The sequence below is a fragment of the Eriocheir sinensis genome, chromosome 1, assembly GCF_024679095.1.
Source record: "Eriocheir sinensis breed Jianghai 21 chromosome 1, ASM2467909v1, whole genome shotgun sequence".
NCBI classification, from domain to species: Eukaryota; Metazoa; Arthropoda; class Malacostraca; order Decapoda; family Varunidae; genus Eriocheir; species Eriocheir sinensis.
In genome coordinates this window covers 10,325,430-10,347,402 of record NC_066509.1, presented here as the reverse complement: position 1 = coordinate 10,347,402, position 21,973 = coordinate 10,325,430, and the positions used below count along the sequence as shown (strand labels likewise).

General features: G+C 40.7%; 2 protein-coding genes across 4 annotated transcripts in view; one reads left to right on the top strand and one right to left on the bottom strand.

Moving 5' to 3' along the window:
• The window catches only part of LOC126994231 (guanidinobutyrase-like), a 28,168-nt gene extending 22,732 nt beyond the window's left edge, over window positions 1-5,436 (top strand). For both annotated transcript variants that reach the window (XM_050853610.1, XM_050853540.1), the window contains exon 9: window positions 4,911-5,436. The gene's annotated coding sequence lies outside the window, so the exon portion shown is untranslated. The remainder of the gene's footprint in view (window positions 1-4,910) is intronic.
• On the bottom strand, window positions 3,255-20,207 carry LOC126994114 (probable methylmalonate-semialdehyde dehydrogenase [acylating], mitochondrial). Of its 2 annotated transcripts, none has more exons than XM_050853385.1 (11): window positions 20,046-20,207; window positions 16,837-16,968; window positions 16,275-16,424; window positions 14,980-15,058; window positions 10,841-10,995; window positions 8,476-8,688; window positions 6,810-6,961; window positions 6,398-6,674; window positions 5,458-5,637; window positions 4,144-4,242; window positions 3,255-3,706 (listed from the first exon to the last, which is right to left on the bottom strand). In XM_050853385.1, the coding sequence occupies exons 1-11, from the start codon at window positions 20,073-20,075 to the stop codon at window positions 3,605-3,607; spliced, it is 1,569 nt and encodes a 522-aa protein (XP_050709342.1). In that variant the 5' UTR covers window positions 20,076-20,207; the 3' UTR covers window positions 3,255-3,604. The 2 variants fall into 2 exon arrangements, with proteins under 2 accessions (XP_050709342.1, XP_050709397.1); XM_050853440.1 differs by lacking the exon at window positions 20,046-20,207 and adding an exon at window positions 18,319-18,348.
• Between the last annotated feature and the right edge of the window lie 1,766 nt (window positions 20,208-21,973).

The window sequence follows — 21,973 nt, the reverse complement described above, 5'->3', positions numbered from 1 at the left end:
CACAAAATTTCGAGCTAGCCAGTGAGGTTAGAGTTGGTACTTAGGATTTATTGTCTACAATACTCTATACGGAGACTTGAAAAAAGTTTGTATTGTTTATACAGGTAACTCTCGATTTACGCGAGTTTGGTTTACGCGTTTTTAAAATAACGCAGGGTCCAAAATCCAAATAAATGTTTAATTTACACGTTTTTTCCACTTATGGCCACCATATGTCTCACGCAACTGGATTCACATGGCGCTGCGGCCACACAGCTGAGCTCAGTTCTTCCCGCGCGCCACTTGAACAACAATACAGTACCCACGCTGCCACGCTACTCAACAATAGGGGTGGGCAGGTACTGGTACCAGACTGCTCGGTACCAGTACCAATACTAGCCAGTCACTCATGGTGTCCCTCATTTCTTCCTCACACGAGTGAGGCTGAGACTGAGTGCCTGAGTGGATATCTCGGTGATATGGATATCCTCTCTCTCTCTCTCTCTCCACTAAATGAAGTGAATATTTATTTTTCGACAGAAACCTACCTCTTGTTTGATTTACATTGTTTTTGATTTACGCGACCTCTTCAAGGACGCAATACTCGCATAAATCGAGAGTTACCTGTATATATATTTTCACCTATTTTTATTTGTGCAAGTTCTAGTACAAGTCTTTATGAAGCCATTGATACCAAATTTATTGAGGTACGATATATCCGTGAGGGTAAAATACGTCCGGGAATGTAGAGTATCGCGGCAGCAAAAAAAGGCCGGTCGGGCCTGAGAAATGCATGGTGAGTGGAACAGAAATTTATTGGAAACTTATGGTGTGCGAGAGGGTTAACACTACAGGAGGCACCTCAAGGACAAGACAAAGATAAAATAAATAAGCCTACCTTGATACTCCCCTTTTGAAAGCATTTAACCCTTTCATTGCTAAACGCTTGCAGCAGGCGTTAGGCGTATTTGCTGGTGGCGCTAAACGCTCGCTGCGACCTCTACCCGCACTCAAATCTCCCGCGTATGAGAGTATTCCAACACTAATTCTCACAACAAAGGATTGCCAATTGAGTGGATTCTTCACTAAATTTGGTGGAAAATCATATCAGCCCAGCGCGGCAAATGTACGGACGAGTAACTGGTGGATGTTCTTGCCCAATATAGCAGCATTTTTGCATAGCTTCACCTATCACCTAACTGATTCTTTGACCAAATAGTTGTAAATATTGCAGTTGGCAATACTCCCTTGCCAGAATCTGAAGAAAAGATGTCCGCAGTTCCCTCAATATGGCTGATCATCTCGCATGCACCGATGTAAGTGTTAACATTCAACACTCCCTGAACGTGCATGTACATTTGCAAGAGAGGCATACATAACCGACTCCTATAGATCTGGACCTCCTCTTTCCAATGGTGTTTTTGGTTTTTAGCTGTGATGAATAGTTTTTGAGATACAGAGGTTAAAAGAGACCCCCCATTGGGCTCCCCGACTGTGCCTGAGGGGATAGTCGCGTCCGCACCGCGCGCAAGGAAAGGGTTAAGTCGTAACCAGGAGGAAATACAACCGTGGCAAAAAACATCAATATATTCACATAATGCGGTAAAAAACACACATTATGAGCACTTCTTGGTATTTTATTGTTGTTAGATCATTACACTTAGTACTTTGTCATGTTCCCGTTATTTTTTATCACCAATTTAAGTCTTTCTGGCATGGATTCAGACAGTTTTGCAAAGTAGGACACGTCCATGTTCGCCCACAACTTTTTCAGTGCCTCTTTTAGTTCATGAATGTTGCTTGGTTTAGTTTGCGCAACCTTGTCTTTCATATAATTCCAGGCATTCTCAGTTGGGTTCAGATCTGGAGAATTACCTGGCCATTCAAGCACATCAATACGTTCGTCTTTGAAGAATTTCTGGGTTCACTTTTGACCTGTGTGCTGGGGCGAGTAGTCCAAGGTCCTTCTGCAGGCGGTGGCATATGGTCCTAATGGAGACGTTCTTGAGCAGCTCAGGGTGCTTTGATTTGAGTGTAGTGGCAGCAAAAGACAGGTTAGACATTACTTCTCACTTTTAAATCATGTCTGTGCTTGGGGAAGTCTTGCGTGGTGTTCCGGAGCCCTTCTTCCTGGGAGGGGTCACGCCTGGAGGCAAGGCTGAGGCAGCGTCACAGACCCGGTAAATGGCGGTTGGGGTCACATCTAGTTTAGCGACCACGCGATAAATAGACATGCCCTGGCTTAATAGGGCGAGAGCACGGGCCTTTTCCTCCATGTTCAGCTTGAACGAAAATACAGGGCGCCAAAGTTACGGGTTAAGTGAAAGTCGGCCCTATCGTGAGAGACGTGCAACCACCCTCTCGCCGTGAGCACTGGCTGTGCACTGAGGTTTTGGCTGTGTGGTGAGGTGCAGCCAGACCCTCCTCAAGGTCACTGCCGCCTCACTCACTCCACTTAATCGCATAGGGGTGGAATGACAAGGAAACTCAATATCTGGAGAATCCTTTTTTTTTTTTTTTTTTTTTTGCCGCGGCTGTACAGACAAAAGAAGGCCGTTTGAGTTTTCATGTGAAAGGGATGATAAAATGGAGATGCTGATTAACTCTTGCACAAGGAATTTGGATAGCATGGGATGAGCTAGAGTAGCAAGTCATGTGCACCAGGGCTAAGGGAGGGAAGGAGGAATGCAGTTAGCAAGTTCAGAAGAGCAGTTAGCATGAAAATACTGATGAGAGATAGAGGCAACATTACAGTGGAATTAAAGAGGTAGAAGATTGTCAGTAAGAGGAGAGGAGCTGATAAGACGTAAAGCCTTTGACTCTACTCGGTTCAAAAGGGCTGTGTGTGTGTGGAGCCCCAAATATGACATGTATACTTCATGTGAGGGCTTTACACTATACCTGCAACTGGATGTGTGTACTGTAGAAGCTCAATTTATAAAACTAATTTAGTCAAACACCAGTTTGCTATATTGAATTTTCTGCTAAATCGAGAGAATGCATTTTCTGCCTCCCACAGCCCCCTAACACTTAGCCCCACATCCCTCAAGCTAAGTGCAGTAGAGAATAACTTATGTATTGTACCATTAAATTGTAAGACTTAAGGGTGCATGAAACATTTATAAAAAAAAATTTTTTTGCATGGCACAAATTTGAAGCAACAAAAGCAATTTGTATGATTTTCATGGTTAATCATATGCATACTTAATTGCTACTAAAAATGTATAATATTGTAATTTCATCTCCAAGATAGGTTATGGAATGATCTGAAAATATTTACTTAGGAACCTTTTTTATTAATGCTCTTGTAATTACACTTGGTATATGAAGTATAATTTTTGGTAAATTCTGTTCCCCATGATTGGAATGTTTCCTTAGCAAATTCTTGGAAAAGGTTTGTACAATAAAGGTAATAGAATCTATGAATTATACTATATAGAGATGACCTACCTGCTTCATGCTGTGCAATTAATTTAAGATAAGCTGCCTCTGAACTACATGGCTTGAGTTAATCAGTCACAATCCACAGTGGTGCCTCTTACTACATGGCTTGAGTCAATCAGTTACAATCCACAGTGGCGTGTTTACTAGAGGAACTCTTCATTAACACCATGCAGGGGATTGCTCAGCGCATGACTGGCATAGCAGTGGCAGACTGTGTAGGCGTTATGTCAGTTTCTCGCCACATTTGCGTCACGGTCTTCAGTTGCGTGTAGAAATTGATGCCCTGCCAACAAGCATTTCATTAGTTAATAAACTATCATAATTAAGTAATAAAGAATATCAAAAAGTATGGTAAAATACAATCTGACTAATTCTCATTCATCACTGTTTTAAGATAATCTAAGAATTGGTTTGGGTAAAAAAAACTCCCATCCTAGGAAGTGGGAATAACAACAATCAGGTAGAGCACATAGTAATAGGTTTCAACAAAGATTTAGGCAAGAACTGGTTTATTCTGTGATAAATGAGTGAAATGCGATTGGCAGTCACCTGGGGAGAACCAGTATGAGGGAAGCCTTCAAGGAAAGTCTGGGCAAATTCATGAATAGGGAGAATAGGTGGCATTAGGATTACAGAAGCCCTATGTAGGTTGGCTGGCCTGTAGCAGACTTCTTATGTCCTTAATAGAAGTCTTCTGGTTCTAAATCACAAACAACTTACAGCCTTTCCATAGAAGTTGGCATCACCCATGAAGGATCCTCGGGAGCCAGTGAAAGAAAACATGGGCAGAGGAACAGGAATGGGCACGTTGATCCCCACCTGAAGTAGGGACAAAAGTTAGTCGAACTTTGTCAACTGATGGTTACAGGTGAACCATCTCTTTGAAGAATACTATGGTCACCTTATGAAAGTCTTCACCTGTAATGAAACATTTTCTGCCTTCACTTACCTGTGATGCAAAGCTCAACTGAAGCTGAAAATATACACCGAATCCTGAATATCGTAGTAGCTGGCTATGAAACCTTACCATTATAGAGCATGGATGGATAATACTACAGACAGTCAGTATGGGCAGAGAAAGCAAGTCCTTCATATTTCCACATGTCCAGTTATAATATTCTATGTACTCATAAGCTAAAGGTTAAAAACTTACAACACCTACTACTAATAATCTGAATATTACTGTAGCTACTTCTACTATAATGTCATCTCGGAATGCAAACTTTTTTAAATATACTTTTCAGTAATAAAATAGCATCCTTCTCACTAGCTGTCTTTCTCTTTTCTTCAACAGAAAAACTAACTCACTAGAGTAAGTTATGCACCTGATGGGTGCCCTGCACATTAATATCCAGATCCAGATAGAGTACTTGATTTAAAAGTGACCACTCACATTGTGATGCTCCATCACTGCCCCATTTGTAAATCAAATACCCTGATTTTCCATTGATGTTTGTAAAATATTATTTTCCTTCATGTTTCCCTAGGTACCCTTCATTAACCAGCCTGAAAGGAAGGATGAACTGCTCAGTGAGCTGCATGCCGAATGGCCTAAATAACCAGACCTTGAAACAATTACCACCTGGACCACCACACCCAGCCCCACCAACATGGCCAATACCCCCCCCCCCCTTCAACAAACACCACCTCAACCACCATGCCACATGGATGGATAGGGTCTTAGTAAAGGTGGCAGCACTCTGTGTTTTATGTACTATTCTGTGGTTCTCAGAAATGTAACCCTCATGAAAATCAAGGGATGAGTTGAAGTGTTATGAGACAGATTACATTTGACTTTTCCTAGCTGGAAAGCCACTGTCTTATTGGAATGCTGGTAAGACTTTAAACTGCCACTGTTGTGTCATTACTATTGCAGTGTGGCACATTTCCCAAAGCACTCCTTCCTTCCTCTAATTACAAACAATATTTGTGACATGATCATGATGGTGTTTTAATCCTCACATGTCCATCCAATCAGAGAAACTGGTAAAATAAATTTTACATAGACAAGTACACCTTCTATTTGATCCTCACCTGGCCAACATCAGCACCATAGGTGAACTTTCTAGCAGTGGCACCATTAGTGGTGAAGATGGCAGTGCCATTGCCGTACGGGTTAGCATTTATCACCTCAATGGCCTCATCTAGGGTGTCTACTGCAAGGGTCACCAGCACAGGGCCAAAGATCTCCTCTTTGTAGCATGTCATGTTGGGCTGCAAATGAAAATGTTATACTGTAAATAAAAAATTCAGCTACAAAAATGAGGGTTTCCAAAAATGACTATTTAATTTATTAGTGATACACAAAATTTCTTTATTAACAACCTAAATTTATGACATATTCCATTTTACAGTTACTATGCCCCTAATTTGAGTAACATGAAAGGTCAGTTAAACAAGCTATTGTATATTTCCCTTGCACCAATGTAGATTTATACATGCTATTTGAGTCTTATTTATTTTATGCGAAAGGAGTAAATTGAGGACACAGAAATTTCTCCAAGGCAAAGAGCATTTACATACATTTTGTGGATGGGCTAAATGAGGCCTAATTGACCACCTTCTTCAAAAAACTGTAGTTTGTATTGCACACATTAAATTTCACATCTGGAAGGAGAAGGGGTTGCCAGTTCTCCAAAAACCCATTGTATAGGCAACATTGAAGCAAATGTGTTGTTGGAGAGTATAGAAGGAAAGACCACCAGTGAAATATATCAATAGTGGACAAGTATTGGAGACAGAGTTGGTAGGTGAGGGACTGAGTGTGCTGAGATGGAGTGTTGGAACAGGGAAAGTTGAAGGCGCAGATTTCTAACGAGATTATTTATTTATATATTTAAAAGTAATTTCTTTAATTATCATAATCCTAACCTTTTATTACTAACATGGTATGAGATCATGGCAAGGAAGTAATAGATATGAAAATATATTAATTAGGTAAGCCATTGAAAAATCACAGGGAAATATTTCTTACCTTGACATCTGCAAGGATAGTTGGGCCGACAAAGTTGCCATTCTCATAACCTGGCACCACAATATTGCGGCCATCCAGCAGGCAATTGGCACCCTCATCTAGGCCGGATTGGACCAAGCTGCAGATTCGTTCCTTGGCAGCTGGGGAGATGACGGGACCCAAATCTGCACCAGCCTCATGTCCAGCATTCACCTTGAGCTTCTTTGAACGCTCTACCAGCTCTGGCAGCCACTTGGCAGACTCACCCACAAATACTGCAGTACTCAGTGCCATGCACCTGGTCATGACAAACACAAACATTATTGCAAATTAGTTCATTTTTCTTTGCTGTACAGCTTAATAAAAATATAAAACAATTCAAGTACTATTCACTATTAATTAACATGATGGGTTTGGTAAACACTTGTCTCACCTCTGTCCAGCAGCACCAAAGGCAGCACCCACCAGCTGAGTGAGAGTGCTCTCTTTATTTGCATCGGGCATAACTACCCCATGGTTTTTGGCGCCCATGTTAGATTGCACTCGCTTGCCCTTCATGGAGCCACGTTCATAGATGTAACGACCCTGTTGAGTCACATAAAAGGTGATAATGGGCATGATGCATTCTGAGTGTAAGGGACAAGCACAAACATATTTAAACATCAACATGACAACCCATCCTTGTACTCTGAGAATCTACAGCATGCATTCCTCCTAGTTGGCAAATTCCACTGGAAAAGTAATAAATCACATGTATGGTAGGATCTTCTTGATAACAATATCCAAAATCATGTTTTTGACATTAACAGCAAGTTAAAATAGTTACAAAGTTTCTACAATAATCAATGGGTTCTTTCAACTGTCAGATTTTTTGCTGGAAGGAAGCATCAGGAAGGATCTTGGACAGAGTTTGTCTGCCACCATATTTGAGGCATAGTCATCAGACTTGCATTCAGGTCGCATCTCATGTGTGTTCATAAAATATGTGCAAAATGGAAGAATGTTAAAAAAATAAAAAATGGAAGAAAATTTTCAAACCAGGAGAGGTGCTCACTACATACCCTTTGATATATGCTTCTCAATGAGTCATGCCTTGTAATTTCATACTGAGGCAGTATGCTAACCATATTCTCAGAAAGTATAAGGATGGACTGTACATTAAACTACTGTATCTTATTGATATAGACCAGTGGTGCTCAACCTTTTTGGGTGGCAGGGCCACATTAGATGGGCAATGTGTGATGAGGGCCTCATATTGCCTGAAATGTGAATACGCATAGTAATTCTACAGACTGATAACACTGACTATGCTGTGTATATATTGTAACCTTCCGGATAGAGTCGTAATCAAAACACTTCTCACATAAATTGCAGGTCATGGGGAAATTTACAATTAAAAGCTAAATAAAATGAACACCTATATACGAGCGACAACATTTCGCTGATGGGCAGGAAGAGGGAAAACGTGGAGCGGCTGCGGTATGCCGGGAGGGTAGGGGAACTCAATTGGGTAGGGGTCCAAGGGAGGTGGAGTGGAAGATGATGGGTATGAGGAGAGGGCTAGGAGTGGATGGGCAATGGTGGGGAAGGCCCAGAAGGGATTGGTTGGATAGGAAAGGGGTAGGGAGCCAGAGACTGGGACTGATTGAGAGGAATGGGGGAAATGAGAGGGCAGGAACATGAGTGAAGGGAATAGTCGAAAAGGAGAGAATTTCCAAAGAAAATCCTAGATTAGCCTGTTTTCAAGTTAAAAAAAGACAAGGTACCAAGGTCTCAGCCCAAAAGCCAAGATCTAGTAAAAAAAAGCCAAGGAGTGGCAATGCTGGTCACATGAACAAAATCAGTGAGGCTAGCCAGCATTCAGGCTGCCAGATGTGCAATAGCCTTTTTATCATTATAATACTATAACATCATAAAGTTAACATATAATAAGATATTCAGAATGTGAACAAAATGTACGTATTATGATGGTGATAAGTAGGTTATTTTTTGGTTACTTGCTGAGGGCCGCCTGATATAGACAATAAACAGTTTAAATAGATAAGTCCCTGCTGCAACTCATCCATAGAGTAGTAAGGTAAGAACCATGGCAGGCTTACAGCAGTGTCAGAGCCTACAAAGGAGATGGCCCTGATGTGTGGGTCATCACAGATGAAGTTGACAGCCTTGTGCTGGCCATGAATCACATTAACCACTCCACTGGGGCAGCCAGCTTCTTGTAACATCTCCACCAGCATCATGCTTGCCCCGGGGACTCGCTCCGAAGGCTTAAACACGTAGGTGTTGCCACACACCAAGGCAACAGGAAACATCTGAAGGGCAAGTAACATCATGAATCCTGTAACATAACACCAAAATAAAATGAAACATCATGAATTATATCTTGGGTGCTGCCTCCTAATCATCCCTAACCAGCTTTTATGCTGCATCTGAAATTAAAGAATATCTACCGTATTTCTGGCTGGTTTTGTTGCAACAAACTATAAACCTTATATTAACTTTGTAGATGTACTTGTAATACTGTCATGGACCCAAGATGTCGCCTAACTTCATTAAATTCCATGAACATTCTCTTAACTCAGATAACCACCAACTAGACACAACAGACCCCTTATCAAACTATCCAAATATTGACACAGTCAATTAGCTATCTTCTCTACGTAGGCAATATGCTGTTATTAAAATAAGAGTAGGCCATCAAAGGGGCAAGTAATGGTGTTTATATACCCTGATATAAAGTTTAGGTACATTTCTCATCTCTATATGGGCACACAGTGCGAATATATTAATATACTACTATCAAACTATTAATTAATCATACATACTGCTTTTGAGACTTTAACCCAGTTGACAAAGTGTTATTATGACAGAACTACAAATCCCTCAAAATTTCTGGTAAACCCATCCCCCTGCTTTTGTGCTTAGGCCTAAATGGTTATGAAATGGAGCGTGATAGAGAAAATACACGAGAGCTGAAGTGAAGAATCAAGAAAAATAATTCTAACTGGATATTGGGCGGCAGATCTACCTACATTTTGTAATTGTTATACTTTTCTTTGCACATATTTTTCCACCAAACACTAAACCAACATGATATTATATACAATTATTATGTCACTCAAAATGCCCCTTATTACACTTAGTGATAGTTGGGGGATTCTTGCAAGGTAGCTTGGTTCATCACACAAATAAAAACTGGCAGTTTCAGTCTAATTGTTAGCCGCACAACCCCCCCATGAATGAGGAGTCATCTAAACCAAACAGCTGGTCAGGTGAGTGCAACAAAAGTGGCCCCTGACAACAAAAGATCCCTCACAATATTTCCTCAGCAGCTCTTACAGGTGACCATTTACCAGAAACAGCAATCATAGTTGAATGAAACATTCGGAGAAGGTAAGAAGGTGCAGCAGAGGCGACACTGACCAAGCCCATATAACTACAAATGCTGACCACCCTTCCACTGCACAACCCCCCACAAAACAACTTCTCGGGTCATTTGGCTAATGCCGCCATCTTGATGCAACTTGTTAGCTATGTTGCATAACGTTGAACGACTGGTGGCTGTTTTGTCAACTGAATGCAGGGCAGGTTTCGTTATTTTCAAAAGAGAGACGTGCACTTGACTGATTAAGCAGGAGAATGGCAGGAGTGCCGACTGATCACTGAGCAAGGATAGTTGATGACGCAGTACCAATCAGCTGTTGCATGCCACACAGCCTGGGTGATTTACATCCACCGATGCACAAAAGTTTTGTGTGAATGATAGCATGAGGATGGCAGCTTTTAGGGTGTGCATGATAGCAGTTGATGGCAAGAGTGGAAGGCACGATAGCAGGCGGATGGGTGTAATAAAAAAATCTACTTGGTAATGAAACTGAGAAACTAAGTAATAAGATAAGCTTTAGACTTTGCAACCCTGGGCTTACAGCCCTTTGCAAACAGGCCAACCAGTCCCTCCTTAATTGAAATTCAAGCTGCTGTTAATGGCATGAACTCAACAGGTCATTAACCTTTATGTCTTCATGGCCATACACGTAAGATATACCTAGGAAAATTTGCCATCACAGAAAAAATTAGCAATGCTTAATGCTGAAAACATTAATATTAATGGCTTTCAAAATATTGAAGGAAAGTGAAGGGTTTAGATGAGTGTTTGGCAATATTCTCCATTACTCCCAATGATCCTATAACCACAGAAAGCAGAGGTTGGAATTTCATACCTGACCTTATGAAAACTTTACTTTGGACTTATTTTCTGAGACTGAAAGGTCATCTCATACACCAGTGGGTATATTACATTTTTTTTGCCTCACTCCTTCCTGAAGAGGTGTAAGTGATTATAGTAAAATAGCTAGACTGAGGCCATAGCTAAATTGTGGCCCCCATAACATGTAAAGGACAATAGTTTTGGAAATACTCACACAAGAATATTCTAAAAAAAAAAAAAAACAAAAAAACACATACCCAGAGGGGAATCATGGCAGGAAAGTTGAATGGAGCAATGCCAGCGCACACACCAAGGGGCATCCGGTATGAGTGTGTGTCCATGTCCTTAGAGATGCTGGGCATGGTCTCCCCAAGCTGAAGGCTGGTGATGCTGCAGCAGTGCTCCACCACCTCTAGGGAAGGACCTCACCATTAATACATGCTATGGCTTCACATCATACCCTCCAACCATTTATGCCCCTATAGATCATAAAAAACCTCTTCCAGTAACATGCAACCAGCTCAACATATACTGATTACTACCAAATATATTTCAGACTATGTACCAAAGGAAAATAAAGTACATTTAACCCCTAAAAGGCAGGTGACAGGTTTTTCCGGTTGCCAGGGAGAGGGTGGGTGACGATGTTTTCAGTATGCCTTTTTTCACCCTAATTTTGAAGTTAGTGCGGGTATTTATGAATCAGCATGAGTCCTTGGCTGCCACACAACTCCTCCGCACCATGCTCAGTATTCCTGTGACTGTAACAATGGCAGGAGAAGAGTATTTTGGTTCTCCCTCGTCTGATTCCGCACCTGAGATTCCACGGCCAGTGACTTCAACCCCTTGACTTATCAGGAAGGCTGAGCCCTGTTGTAGTGCAACCTCACATTGGTGGCCATCCTTTAGATCAACCTGTTTACGGTGATGCTGGAAGTGATGCTGAGGACCCTGAGGATGCATCCTACCACCCTTCAGGGCCATCAAGTTCAGAATATGAGAGGAATGAAGGGGCTTTGCAGCAGATTCTGGGTGCTCAGTAAGGAGCACAAGGAGGGGGAGGGCTGCTTGCCACACAGCGTCAACCACACAGTACGCAAGGCTGTGAACACAGGCCTGCAGCGAGGTGAAAATTACTATACTTCATCACGTCACCACGGAAACACCACATAATGCAGAGACTTTCGAGTTTGTGGCAGATTGAAGAGGAAGGATGGATAAAGGAAATGCCTATAACTTTAAAGTTATTGGCTTAGACAGAGCCATGAAATTGATAATGGAAAATGAGCAAATTTCAGGAAATTGTCAGAGCATTGCTGTACAGGGAGAACCACTTTCACTATACATCCCTACCCTTTGGGGGTTAAGCCCAAGGTTCCTTAATTTGAGAAAGAAAAAAAGAAGATGAAAGAAGTACTAGAACTGGCTAAGTCAAAAGAATATGACTACCTGCACACAAGTCAGTTACCCCACCCACACCTTCCCTGCATTGCCCTGCTCTACTCTGCACCACAGAAAGGATGCATTACAGGTACCAGCACTGAGCCCTGTAGGACTCTTAGGCTGCGTTTACACCAAGCGAGTCGCGTCGAGTCGAGTCACGTCGTCATTTGAGGCGATTCATATTGACGCAACTCCGTTTACACCGACTGCGTCAACCTGAGTCAAGTCAGTACTCAATGACCCATTTGATTTCATTGAGAATGGATGCATGTTTTTGTTTTTTTCTTTTATTAATTTATCTTATTTATTTTGTTTTCCATTGGTCTTTTACTCTCTTTTTCTTTTATTTTCTATTGGCATTTTTCAAATCCTTTTCTTTTTCTTTTCTTTTTAGTTCTTTTCTTGATGTTGTTTTTCTTTTTTTGTTTTCTTTTTTGGTGTTTTTCTTTCTATCATACTTAAGTTGATGTTCGTGTGTCTGGGTGAGCCGCTTTCCTCCCAGAAGGGATCAGCAAGTTATGATTTACTTCGTGTTTTTGGTGATGGGTATAATTTCTTGGCGTATGATTGAACGTAACAGATGCTATATGAATGGTGTACATTGTTATTTACAAATATTGAAAATATACATATTAAGTACAGGTAACTCTCGATTTATGCATGTTTGGTTTACGCATTTTTGAAATAACGCGGGGTCCAAAATCCAAATAAATGTTTAATTTACACGTTTTTTTCACTTATACGCGATATTTTATGGATGTTTCACGCAACTGGACTCACACAGCCGCGGCCACACAGCTGAGCTCAGTTCTTCCCGCGCGCCACTTGAACAACAATACAGTACCCACACTGCCACGCTACTCAACAATAGGGGTGGGCAGGTACCGGTACCAGTACCGGTACCGGTATTAACGGTACCAGCTATACAGTACGGTACCGGTACCAGACTGCTCGGTACCGGTACCAATACTAGCCAGTCGCTCATGGTGTCCCTTATTTCTTCCTCACATGAGTGAGGCTGAGACTGAGTGGATATCTCGGTGAAATGGTTATTCTCTCTCTCTCTCTCTCTCTCTCTCTCTCTCTCTCTCTCTCTCTCTCTCTCTCTCTCCACTGAATGAAGTGAATATTTATTTTTCGATAGAAACCTACCTCTTGTTTGATTTACATTGTTTTTGATTTACGCGATCTCTTCAAGGACTCAATACTCGCATAAATCGAGAGTTACCTGTATATGAATATACCCACTCCCCTTTGTTCCTTGTCCTACTAACATAGCTTTGTGATAGGCCCCAATCTCAACACTGTGTGCATTGTATGTACATATGTATGAATGGTTGACTGAATGGTGTGAATGCTTCAGGATGATACGTAAAACTGAAAACTTCTTTCCATTAAGCAGCAATGACATCACGATCCCGGTGGTTAGGGTCACTGGAATCATATATAGCAGGGGGCTCTTGAACTAAGTTGATTAGGAGTTCCACCAGCATGCTTGAACACACCACGGCAGACTCGCTGTGACTAACATCAATAATAGGTCCAGCCCTATAATTATGTGACTCGACGCGACGTGACGTGACTCGACGCATCCGGTGTAAACGGTTTCTTTCAAAAGCCCATATAAATCAGTGTTATAACTGGGATGGCAATTCATGATACGTCATGAATCGTCATGACGCGACGCAACGCGACTCGAAGCAACTCGCTTGGTGTAAACGCAGCCTTACTTGTTACTTCTCTCCATCCTGACATTCTGCCTTTGAGTGGTGTGAGTGGTGTTGGAAAACACAGGATGTAGCAGCCGCACTTTATTTTCTTCACAGAGGAAATTGGCCAAAATGTTAGGGGAAATATAGTACAACTACCTACTACATACTGTTTCCCCAAACCACTCATACCACTCATTAGTTGCATCTTCTGTCAGCAATGTCATTTATAACTCTCCTCATCTGTTAGTCTTTCAGGAAGTTCGTGCCACTCCAGAAGGCTCCCTCTGGGGCAAGATAATTGATTTTGAAAGATGTGAGCCTACAAGCTCATAACTTAGGAGGTCCATAAGACTCGCACTACCACCTAATTCTCCAATCAGGTCATGGAAAGTCATGTGTCATCAACTCTGAGCTTTCACTCAAGGGTGATTGGCATATTACAGGATTGCATGTATTTAGACATGGAGAAAGCATTCAACACTTTATCACACAAGCCACTAACGTGGAGGCTGGAGCATAAAGGGGGACTGAAATGGAGCCTTCTGGCATGAATGAGACTTCTTGAGACACTGACAGGTGAGGACTGTAATTAAGAACAGCAAGTCAGTGAGGAGGAAAGCAACAAGTTGAATTCCAAAAAGTTTGATGCTGGAACCCATAATGTTAGATTTTTGTCAATACTATGGTGGAAAAAAATCAGCAGTTATGGAAGCCTGTTTGCAGATCATGAAGGAGATAGAAAGCTGAAAGGGATTGTAAAAGGCTGCAAAAAGATCTTGACAGGATTGCTGAGTGGTGCCAGGAATGGAAAATTAAAGTCAGTGCCAAAAAATGTGAGGTATTGGAAATGGGTATCAGTCTTACAAGGCAGTCACAGAATCACTTAATGGGATAAAAAAAATATCCAAACGGCAAAGGAAAAGGACCTGGATATGTTAGTCAGGGACATCAATGAGACAGTCAAAGATTTATAAGCTATTGGCAAACATACAAGTGGCATTTTACTACACTGACCAGATGATAATGAAGAAATGGATAGTGGCTTCATTCATTCCAATTTAGAATAAGCAGCATGTGATATGACATGCAAGGACACGCTTGACCGAAAACAATACCATCTCACCAATTTATGTGGCTGGCAATTAATTAAAATCATTAAGGCTCCCATCAGCAAAATAGTGGTCCCTTGTGCCTGACATTGCAAACCACATAGCAACACACAACAGAGCAGTAGTACTTACGCAGGCCTCTCATGACATCTCCCTCAGCATCCACCAGAGTCTTCCCTTGCTCCTGGGTGATGATCTTAGCCAGTTCATGCTGAAACAAGACTAACTTGTGTTACAATATTTCTGGCAGAGAATTCTCATTTCAGCTATATAGTCATGCTTGACAGCCCATGCACTCAATTTATTGACAAATTGCAATGATTCTGGTCTTAATTTGATCCTCATTCCTTACTCTTTAAAATGAAACTAACAAATTTTGTCATGGTTCTACCTGGTGTCTGCATACCACTGTCTCAACTTAGGAAATATTCTCTCAAAAGTGATCTATTAATGAATATCTGTATTTTGAATTCTACTCTACTCTGATACTAATGCTCAGTTAAATAAATAAAAAATTATACTAGGTACATAATGCCATAAACTAAATAACTGTTGGAGGACACTGTCCTATCTTCATTAAAGAGGACATTACAAAATAACAAAGTACACCTGTCCCTTTAATGAATATTACAAAATAACATTGTAGGGGGCTCCCATGGTCCAGTGGTAGAGTCTCCGCCTTGCGCTCCGGTGGGGTGCTGGAGCGTATAGGTTCGAGTCCTACTTGGTGCCATTGGGAGTGGAAAGGTTGGGCTCTTTCCGACACCCCCAGCCCCGTTATTGGGCCTCCTCCACTTGAATCGTAGGTTCATGATCAAAGCAATGAATTATCTGAGAGAAGGTTGTGATGTCAACAGAATGGATGGTGAGAACAGTGAAAGTGTTTATTGAAAATTTGTAATACCCAGTAACAAAGAGGTAACAAGCTGTGGAGCAGTGGCTGCAATTAAGCCCAACACCCTGAGCTGGCTTGGGCATTTGAAGAGAGCATGGGAAAGAATGAACTGGCAATGAATATATATAGGAAGAAACTTCGACAAAGTCAGTGCAAGAGGATGACCCTTAATATAATGAGAGGAATGTTGGTAGAATACTTGCAGGAGAGGCTTGTAGAAAGGGCAGGAGTATTTGACTATTAGACGAGACATGATGTTAATCACAATGTGTGATCATTACCAATCTTGGGTTATCAAACAACAGCATTTAAATAGTTCATGAAATTCTTATGTGACCTGGTTCATTGAAGCTTTTCTTTTTACTATGGTATTTAGTTTGTTCATTTCTCAGGATTTTTTTCATTACTTTACCAAAACCTTACCAATACAGGAGGCAGTGTTGTGATGAGGATGATAATGATAAATTAATTTAATGGTAAGTTACAAAAATATCTAAAGATCAGGGAGCTAAACAGCATTATGGAGCCTCACAATGTTGTCCCTGATGATCTGCTGGTACTTGAACATGACCTGCTGGCGTGTGAGGACCGACGTCTGGCTCCAGGTGGTGAAGGCCTCCCGGGCAGCTGACACAGCTGCCTCCATCTCATCCTGAGTCGACAGTGGCACCCGCGTCACAACCTGCACCAACAAATGTAGTACCAGTCAAAAATGGTGTCGTTGAAAAGTGAGCTTCTACATCAAAGAACTTCAATTTAATTCCAAATTATGTCACTACTTCTCTTTGTTACTTCCTGGTTAGTCATCAATTTGGTCTTTCCTAGGAGAAAAGTACATTATCATTTTTTGTTGTTTTGTTTTACTGGGAATAAAAAACTTGTTGAATTATTTTCATGATTTAGTTGTCTAAAAGACACTCCTGTCAATTATATAAAAGAATCCAATATTTATGCTTAATTGCAGAATATTCTTCCATTTCAATCGGAAAGTTGGAAAGTTTCGTTTAGTCGGGGCCTCTGGGTAATAAAAGACAAATGTACAGTATTAGTTCACGTCTAAATTTAAACTCAACAATCTTTACAGTTGATCTCACCTCATTTGTGGCAGGATTATGGACATCAATGAACTCATTGGTCTTACTCTCAACGAACTTCCCATTGATGAAGAGTTTTGTGGTGGGTGCTGATGAACTGTAGCCTCGCCGAAGGGTTAAAGTGTACACCCCCTGAGGAATAAATAAAAGAAACACTAAATTTCTACTAGACTCCTCCAAATAGTATTCATTCTTAACATATTCTAATATATATCTAAAAAAAAAAAGGTATTTTCAGCAGGTTAATAAGACTATCAAGATACAAAATCCTGAACTTCATAAGTGTAATTTTGTTGTAAGATTTCAAGCATATTTTACAGGTGTTATTCCTATATCTACATACATATATATGGTTTTACTACTTGAAAATAATCAGTAAAGCATACAAATACACATGATAGACTTCAAAATAACTAGAAATGAGAACTGATGACCGGAGACTGCATAGCTAGTACATATTTATATCAGCTATGCAGCTGGCGCTGATCCCGCCTGCCACTATCCAGTGTTGCCAATTTAATATGCAAGCATTTTATCTCACTTTTTTTTATATGTATTAGAGATGTGCCGATACCACGATGTTGGCCGATACCAATACTGATTCTCACTTTCCAGTCAGTGCCGATACCAATACTCCGATGGTAACAAATGGCTGATATTTTGCTTATACTGATACTTTTTTATTTTGATTATATACATATCTAAGATTATAAAGGTAAAAAATTTACTTGTATTTTAAAATTAGAAATAAGAGAATTGGGGAAAACTATAATTGGCTGGTCTTTTAAGTTGATAATAAAAATTTATAATCATCTGTGTTTATCAGTGTCATGAAACATGGTTGTCTTGAATCACATAATAAGAAAAGTATCTCAGTATCGGCCATATTTTCACCTTGTCGATACCGATACTACAAATAAAGGCCAACACTGCCCATACCAATACCGATACTATCAGCACATCTCTAATATGTATACATGTGTTTGAGATGTAAAAAGATCTGTATTTATCATCTTTACTTGATATATACATGAGGCACTGAGCGGCAGAGGGCCCGACACGCCAGTACCATATTTTTTAGTACGGTAAATGAAAATCGAAGTTGGAGATCATGCAGTTACTTATCTATGCTCTAAACTGCTCCTCATTAAACATCAAATTAAAGCTCTTGGGTAGAGCTTTTTGGTCATATACATGAATCAAGATAATAATTAAATCATGAATAGGCCTAACTATCACATCAGCGTACCTGTAATATCGACCAGCATAAAATATTAAGATTCTAAAAATAATGCTACCCAATAAAGTTCCTTCATGAGCAAAATTTATTGTAGCAATTGTATTATCCTAATCATAATCACAATTTTTAAAGATTTTTTAAAATTCAATTTATGAAAATTTTGATTATGAAGATAGCTAGAGAGTTTAGGAGGAAAAAGTGGGTGAAGCTCGCATGTAAAACAATCAGTATGATTGTTTTACCTTCAAATGCTTCATATTCTGGTAGAAGAAGCCTTCAGCTACCCGATACCACCTGTAACTCAATAGGGCGATTTTTGGAGCATTGACCCCTCTGCTGCTCAGTGCCTCATATATGAAGAGGATGTATATAAAAAGGTTAATAACAGCATCCAGTACTACAAATATATTTCCAATTTTCTAGAGTGAAAGAGCTCCAAGGTGAGAGAAAATATGCTGATAGGAATCACAAGGAAACCACACTTCAAGTAATCACATGAAATTAATATATACACCAATAAAACAATGCTTTTCTTGAGATATTTTAAGCAAATAAAACCAATATACAATTCACAATGCAACTGAGATAACCCTTCTCTTTATCCAAACTCAACACTGTATAGGTTTATAAGTGATTTACATATATAACTGATCACTGCCAAAATAAATCTATCCTAAAACTCTAGCAAAACAGACCCTCAAAGACAAACTAGTGTGGTTTCAATAATACCTGTAAAATGAGGTTCTAACAAGAGAACTACAACTACAACTCCAAATAGTATTAAGTTTTGACCAGAAGACAGGTAAGGCAATGTGTCTCATATACTTTGGTCAGAGCATGAGAGCCATACAACAGCAATCAAGGGGAATTATTTACAAGTCTACAGTAAACTCTCAGTTATTCATTTTACTTCAGCCACAGCCATTGCAGATACTATATGAAATATCTGAATACTACTGTCGAAAGAAGTTTTATGACCCTCACATTCAGATTGAAAGCTTTAACAGCATGTTTTTCACATCTGACCACAAAGCTTGATCCAATGGATCCTGCCATGAGGTGCTTGGTATGGGAAGGGTGCCTGCAAGGAGACTTGCATGGAGGAACCCCCGAAGTTAAACTTAAATGGTGGGTGAGGCAATGATCCCCCCACAGCGTATGCCCCTAGTATTAATTTGATTTCCTATTTAGAAAACAAATCTGGCGGTTAGTATGCAGGAGGAGTAGGCGTGGTCAGTGAAGCACAAGGGACATATATTCCATACTGTTTATACCTCAGTGTATTCAGGTTACTAATTGGGTTGATTAATTTTGGAAAAAGATGATCACTTGTATTATCAGTACTTTGAAACAAAAAAAACTATCAAAATCATTCAAAACTTAAGAAAATCTATAAGAAATGCGCATAGTCTACCTTGAGGGGCATTAAGGTATAATATGCATGTTATGTATCTGTACAGGTGCCCTGCGCATCATCAATCCAGATCCAGAAGTTCCATCTAGATTCTAAACTACTACATAAATGACCCTGCAGAGAGGTCACTCCCCAGCATATTACCCCTAACCACAACTTGTATGGTTTAATCAGCTTCGTAATCTTCTAGGCGACGAGATATTTGCTAATAACACCGGGCAGCCTTGAAGGGCAGACGACCTTCCTCCCCATGGTAACAGCGCCTTATGCTCCCTGTGAATAGGACTCCCTTGAACACAGAAGCAGAAGCTATTTACACGGAGTCATGGGGCTGAACATGGCAAAGGGCACCCAAGGATTACCACCCAGTTAGCCTGCATTAAGGTTTGAGCCAAAACTTGCCCGAGCCCGGCCCGGCGCCCCAGCAGCCCCTCTTCCAGGCCCTGCCAGTCACACCCCAACGTTACTGCGCCACGGACAGGGACCTTGGCACTTCCTCCCCTCCGTGTCAGACTCCCTGTGCCTGTTATCACGTAGTTACGACAAAGAGCTCACCTTAATGGAGCGCAGCAGAGCAGACACCATCGTGTTGAGGTGTGTGGTGGTGCCACTGCCGCGGCTCACGTCTCCACGGGCACTGTGCGGGTGCCAACTTAGATTATTTTGCTTGCTTATTCTCTAGTCTGCCGGTAAACTAGGAACCTGTCGATATTTGAACATGTCATAATGTTTTTTTTTGTGTATCAAAACCTAATTTAGGATTGCTTACTATTCCCAAACACCCTGTTACAACACTGGGGAGTTACGTAACAGATGACCTTGGCACCAGGGGCCATAGGTGCTAATTATACAAAAATTTCGCCGCAGACACCAAACTCTTGGCGGTGTTTGCGGCTGTCGATCAGCACACATTGCTGTGAAGACATCATACCATACCTCTGCATTTGTAACGCCGACAGAGTTAAAGATCTCCGTAGCCGCCATACCATATTCTGGCAAAGGATGATTGACAATGCTTGTTTACCCTTCAAGGCCACACCCACCCACACAGCTCATGTCCTCACATTAATTCTTTCGGCTGCAAACCTACATGTCTGTTTATACGTATACATTATCGACTTTTATAATAGGTATAAGCAAAGGCCATCTCGAGTCATGGCCTAATATCGCTTCCATGAGTGTGCAGTCCCAAAGCTCACTTTAATTATAATCAAAAGTACATTCATGAACTGCCAAAAGTACAGCAAAGAATAACTAAACTATAATAGGACCTTGAATATTGAAGTGAACCCCAGGTAAGGGATTGATGTTTATATCGCTAAGCGAAGAACCGAATCGAAACGTGAAATTCTGAGAGGGGGGAAAATCGGACCGGCCCTTCTTGTGATTCTCTCAAAGCTACGGTAGATTAGATCAGTGACATTCAAATAACTATCTACCTTAAGAAGAAGTACTTAATGATAACGGCTTATACTGTGAATAATAAAATGCAACAAAGTATACAGACTATACACAACTTCATGCTTTAAAATCCTTATTTATACTATATCTATGATGCTTAGTTTTAAGTTACTTCTTTGTTACGGTCAAATTTACTGTAAACTGTGTGTGTGTGTGTGTGTGTGTGTGTGTGTGTGTGTGTGTGTGTGACACTGTGTGTGTGTGTGTGTTCTTTACCCATATGAAATTTGTGTTATATGTGCAGTATGAAAGGGTTGAGTATTTAATTACATGTATCACAGATTTATATCATATATATAATTTTCCACACACCATTGAATCTTAATGTAATACGAAGCATTCCATTCGTCACGTGTGTGTGTGTGTGTGTGTGTGTGTGTGTGTGTGTGTGTGTGTGTAACCCACACAAATACTGAACCATAAGCACAAATACACAGAATTTTTTTTTTCTGTTATATCTACACAAGTGTTCATCACAGCTACCACGCTGCTTTTAATCCTTTGTTTTCTCGATATCCTCTTGGTTATGTATTTTTTATTTTTTTTTATTTTCTTGATTAACTATTCCTATTTATTTAATTGACATGCATCCCCTCCATGAGAAGAAAACAAACAATATATACGCCGCGCGCCCGCGCGTGTGTGTGTGTGTGTGTGTGTGTGTGTCAGAGAACCATATTATGAACAAAGGATCGCACAGAGAGGTAGGGGATGAAATTCATTGAACAGAGAATAAAGAGCAAGGAGATTCTTCGTTTAGGGAGGAGGTAGGTCACGTTCCGAGAGGCAGCGACGGGCTTCTGCCGTTATCAGGGATTATAGTCGCCCGGCTCAGAGGGTGACTGATGCAACATGGGGCTTCCTGGGAGAGAGAGAGAGAGAGAGAGAGAGAGAGAGAGAGAGAGAGATGCAGGTCACACGTACAAAGCATATGCACAAGGAATTAGACTTTGGTTCATCCAAGCTTTCTGCTTTTGATATGTACAACACATGTAAACATCGATACACGAGGAAGCCGAATC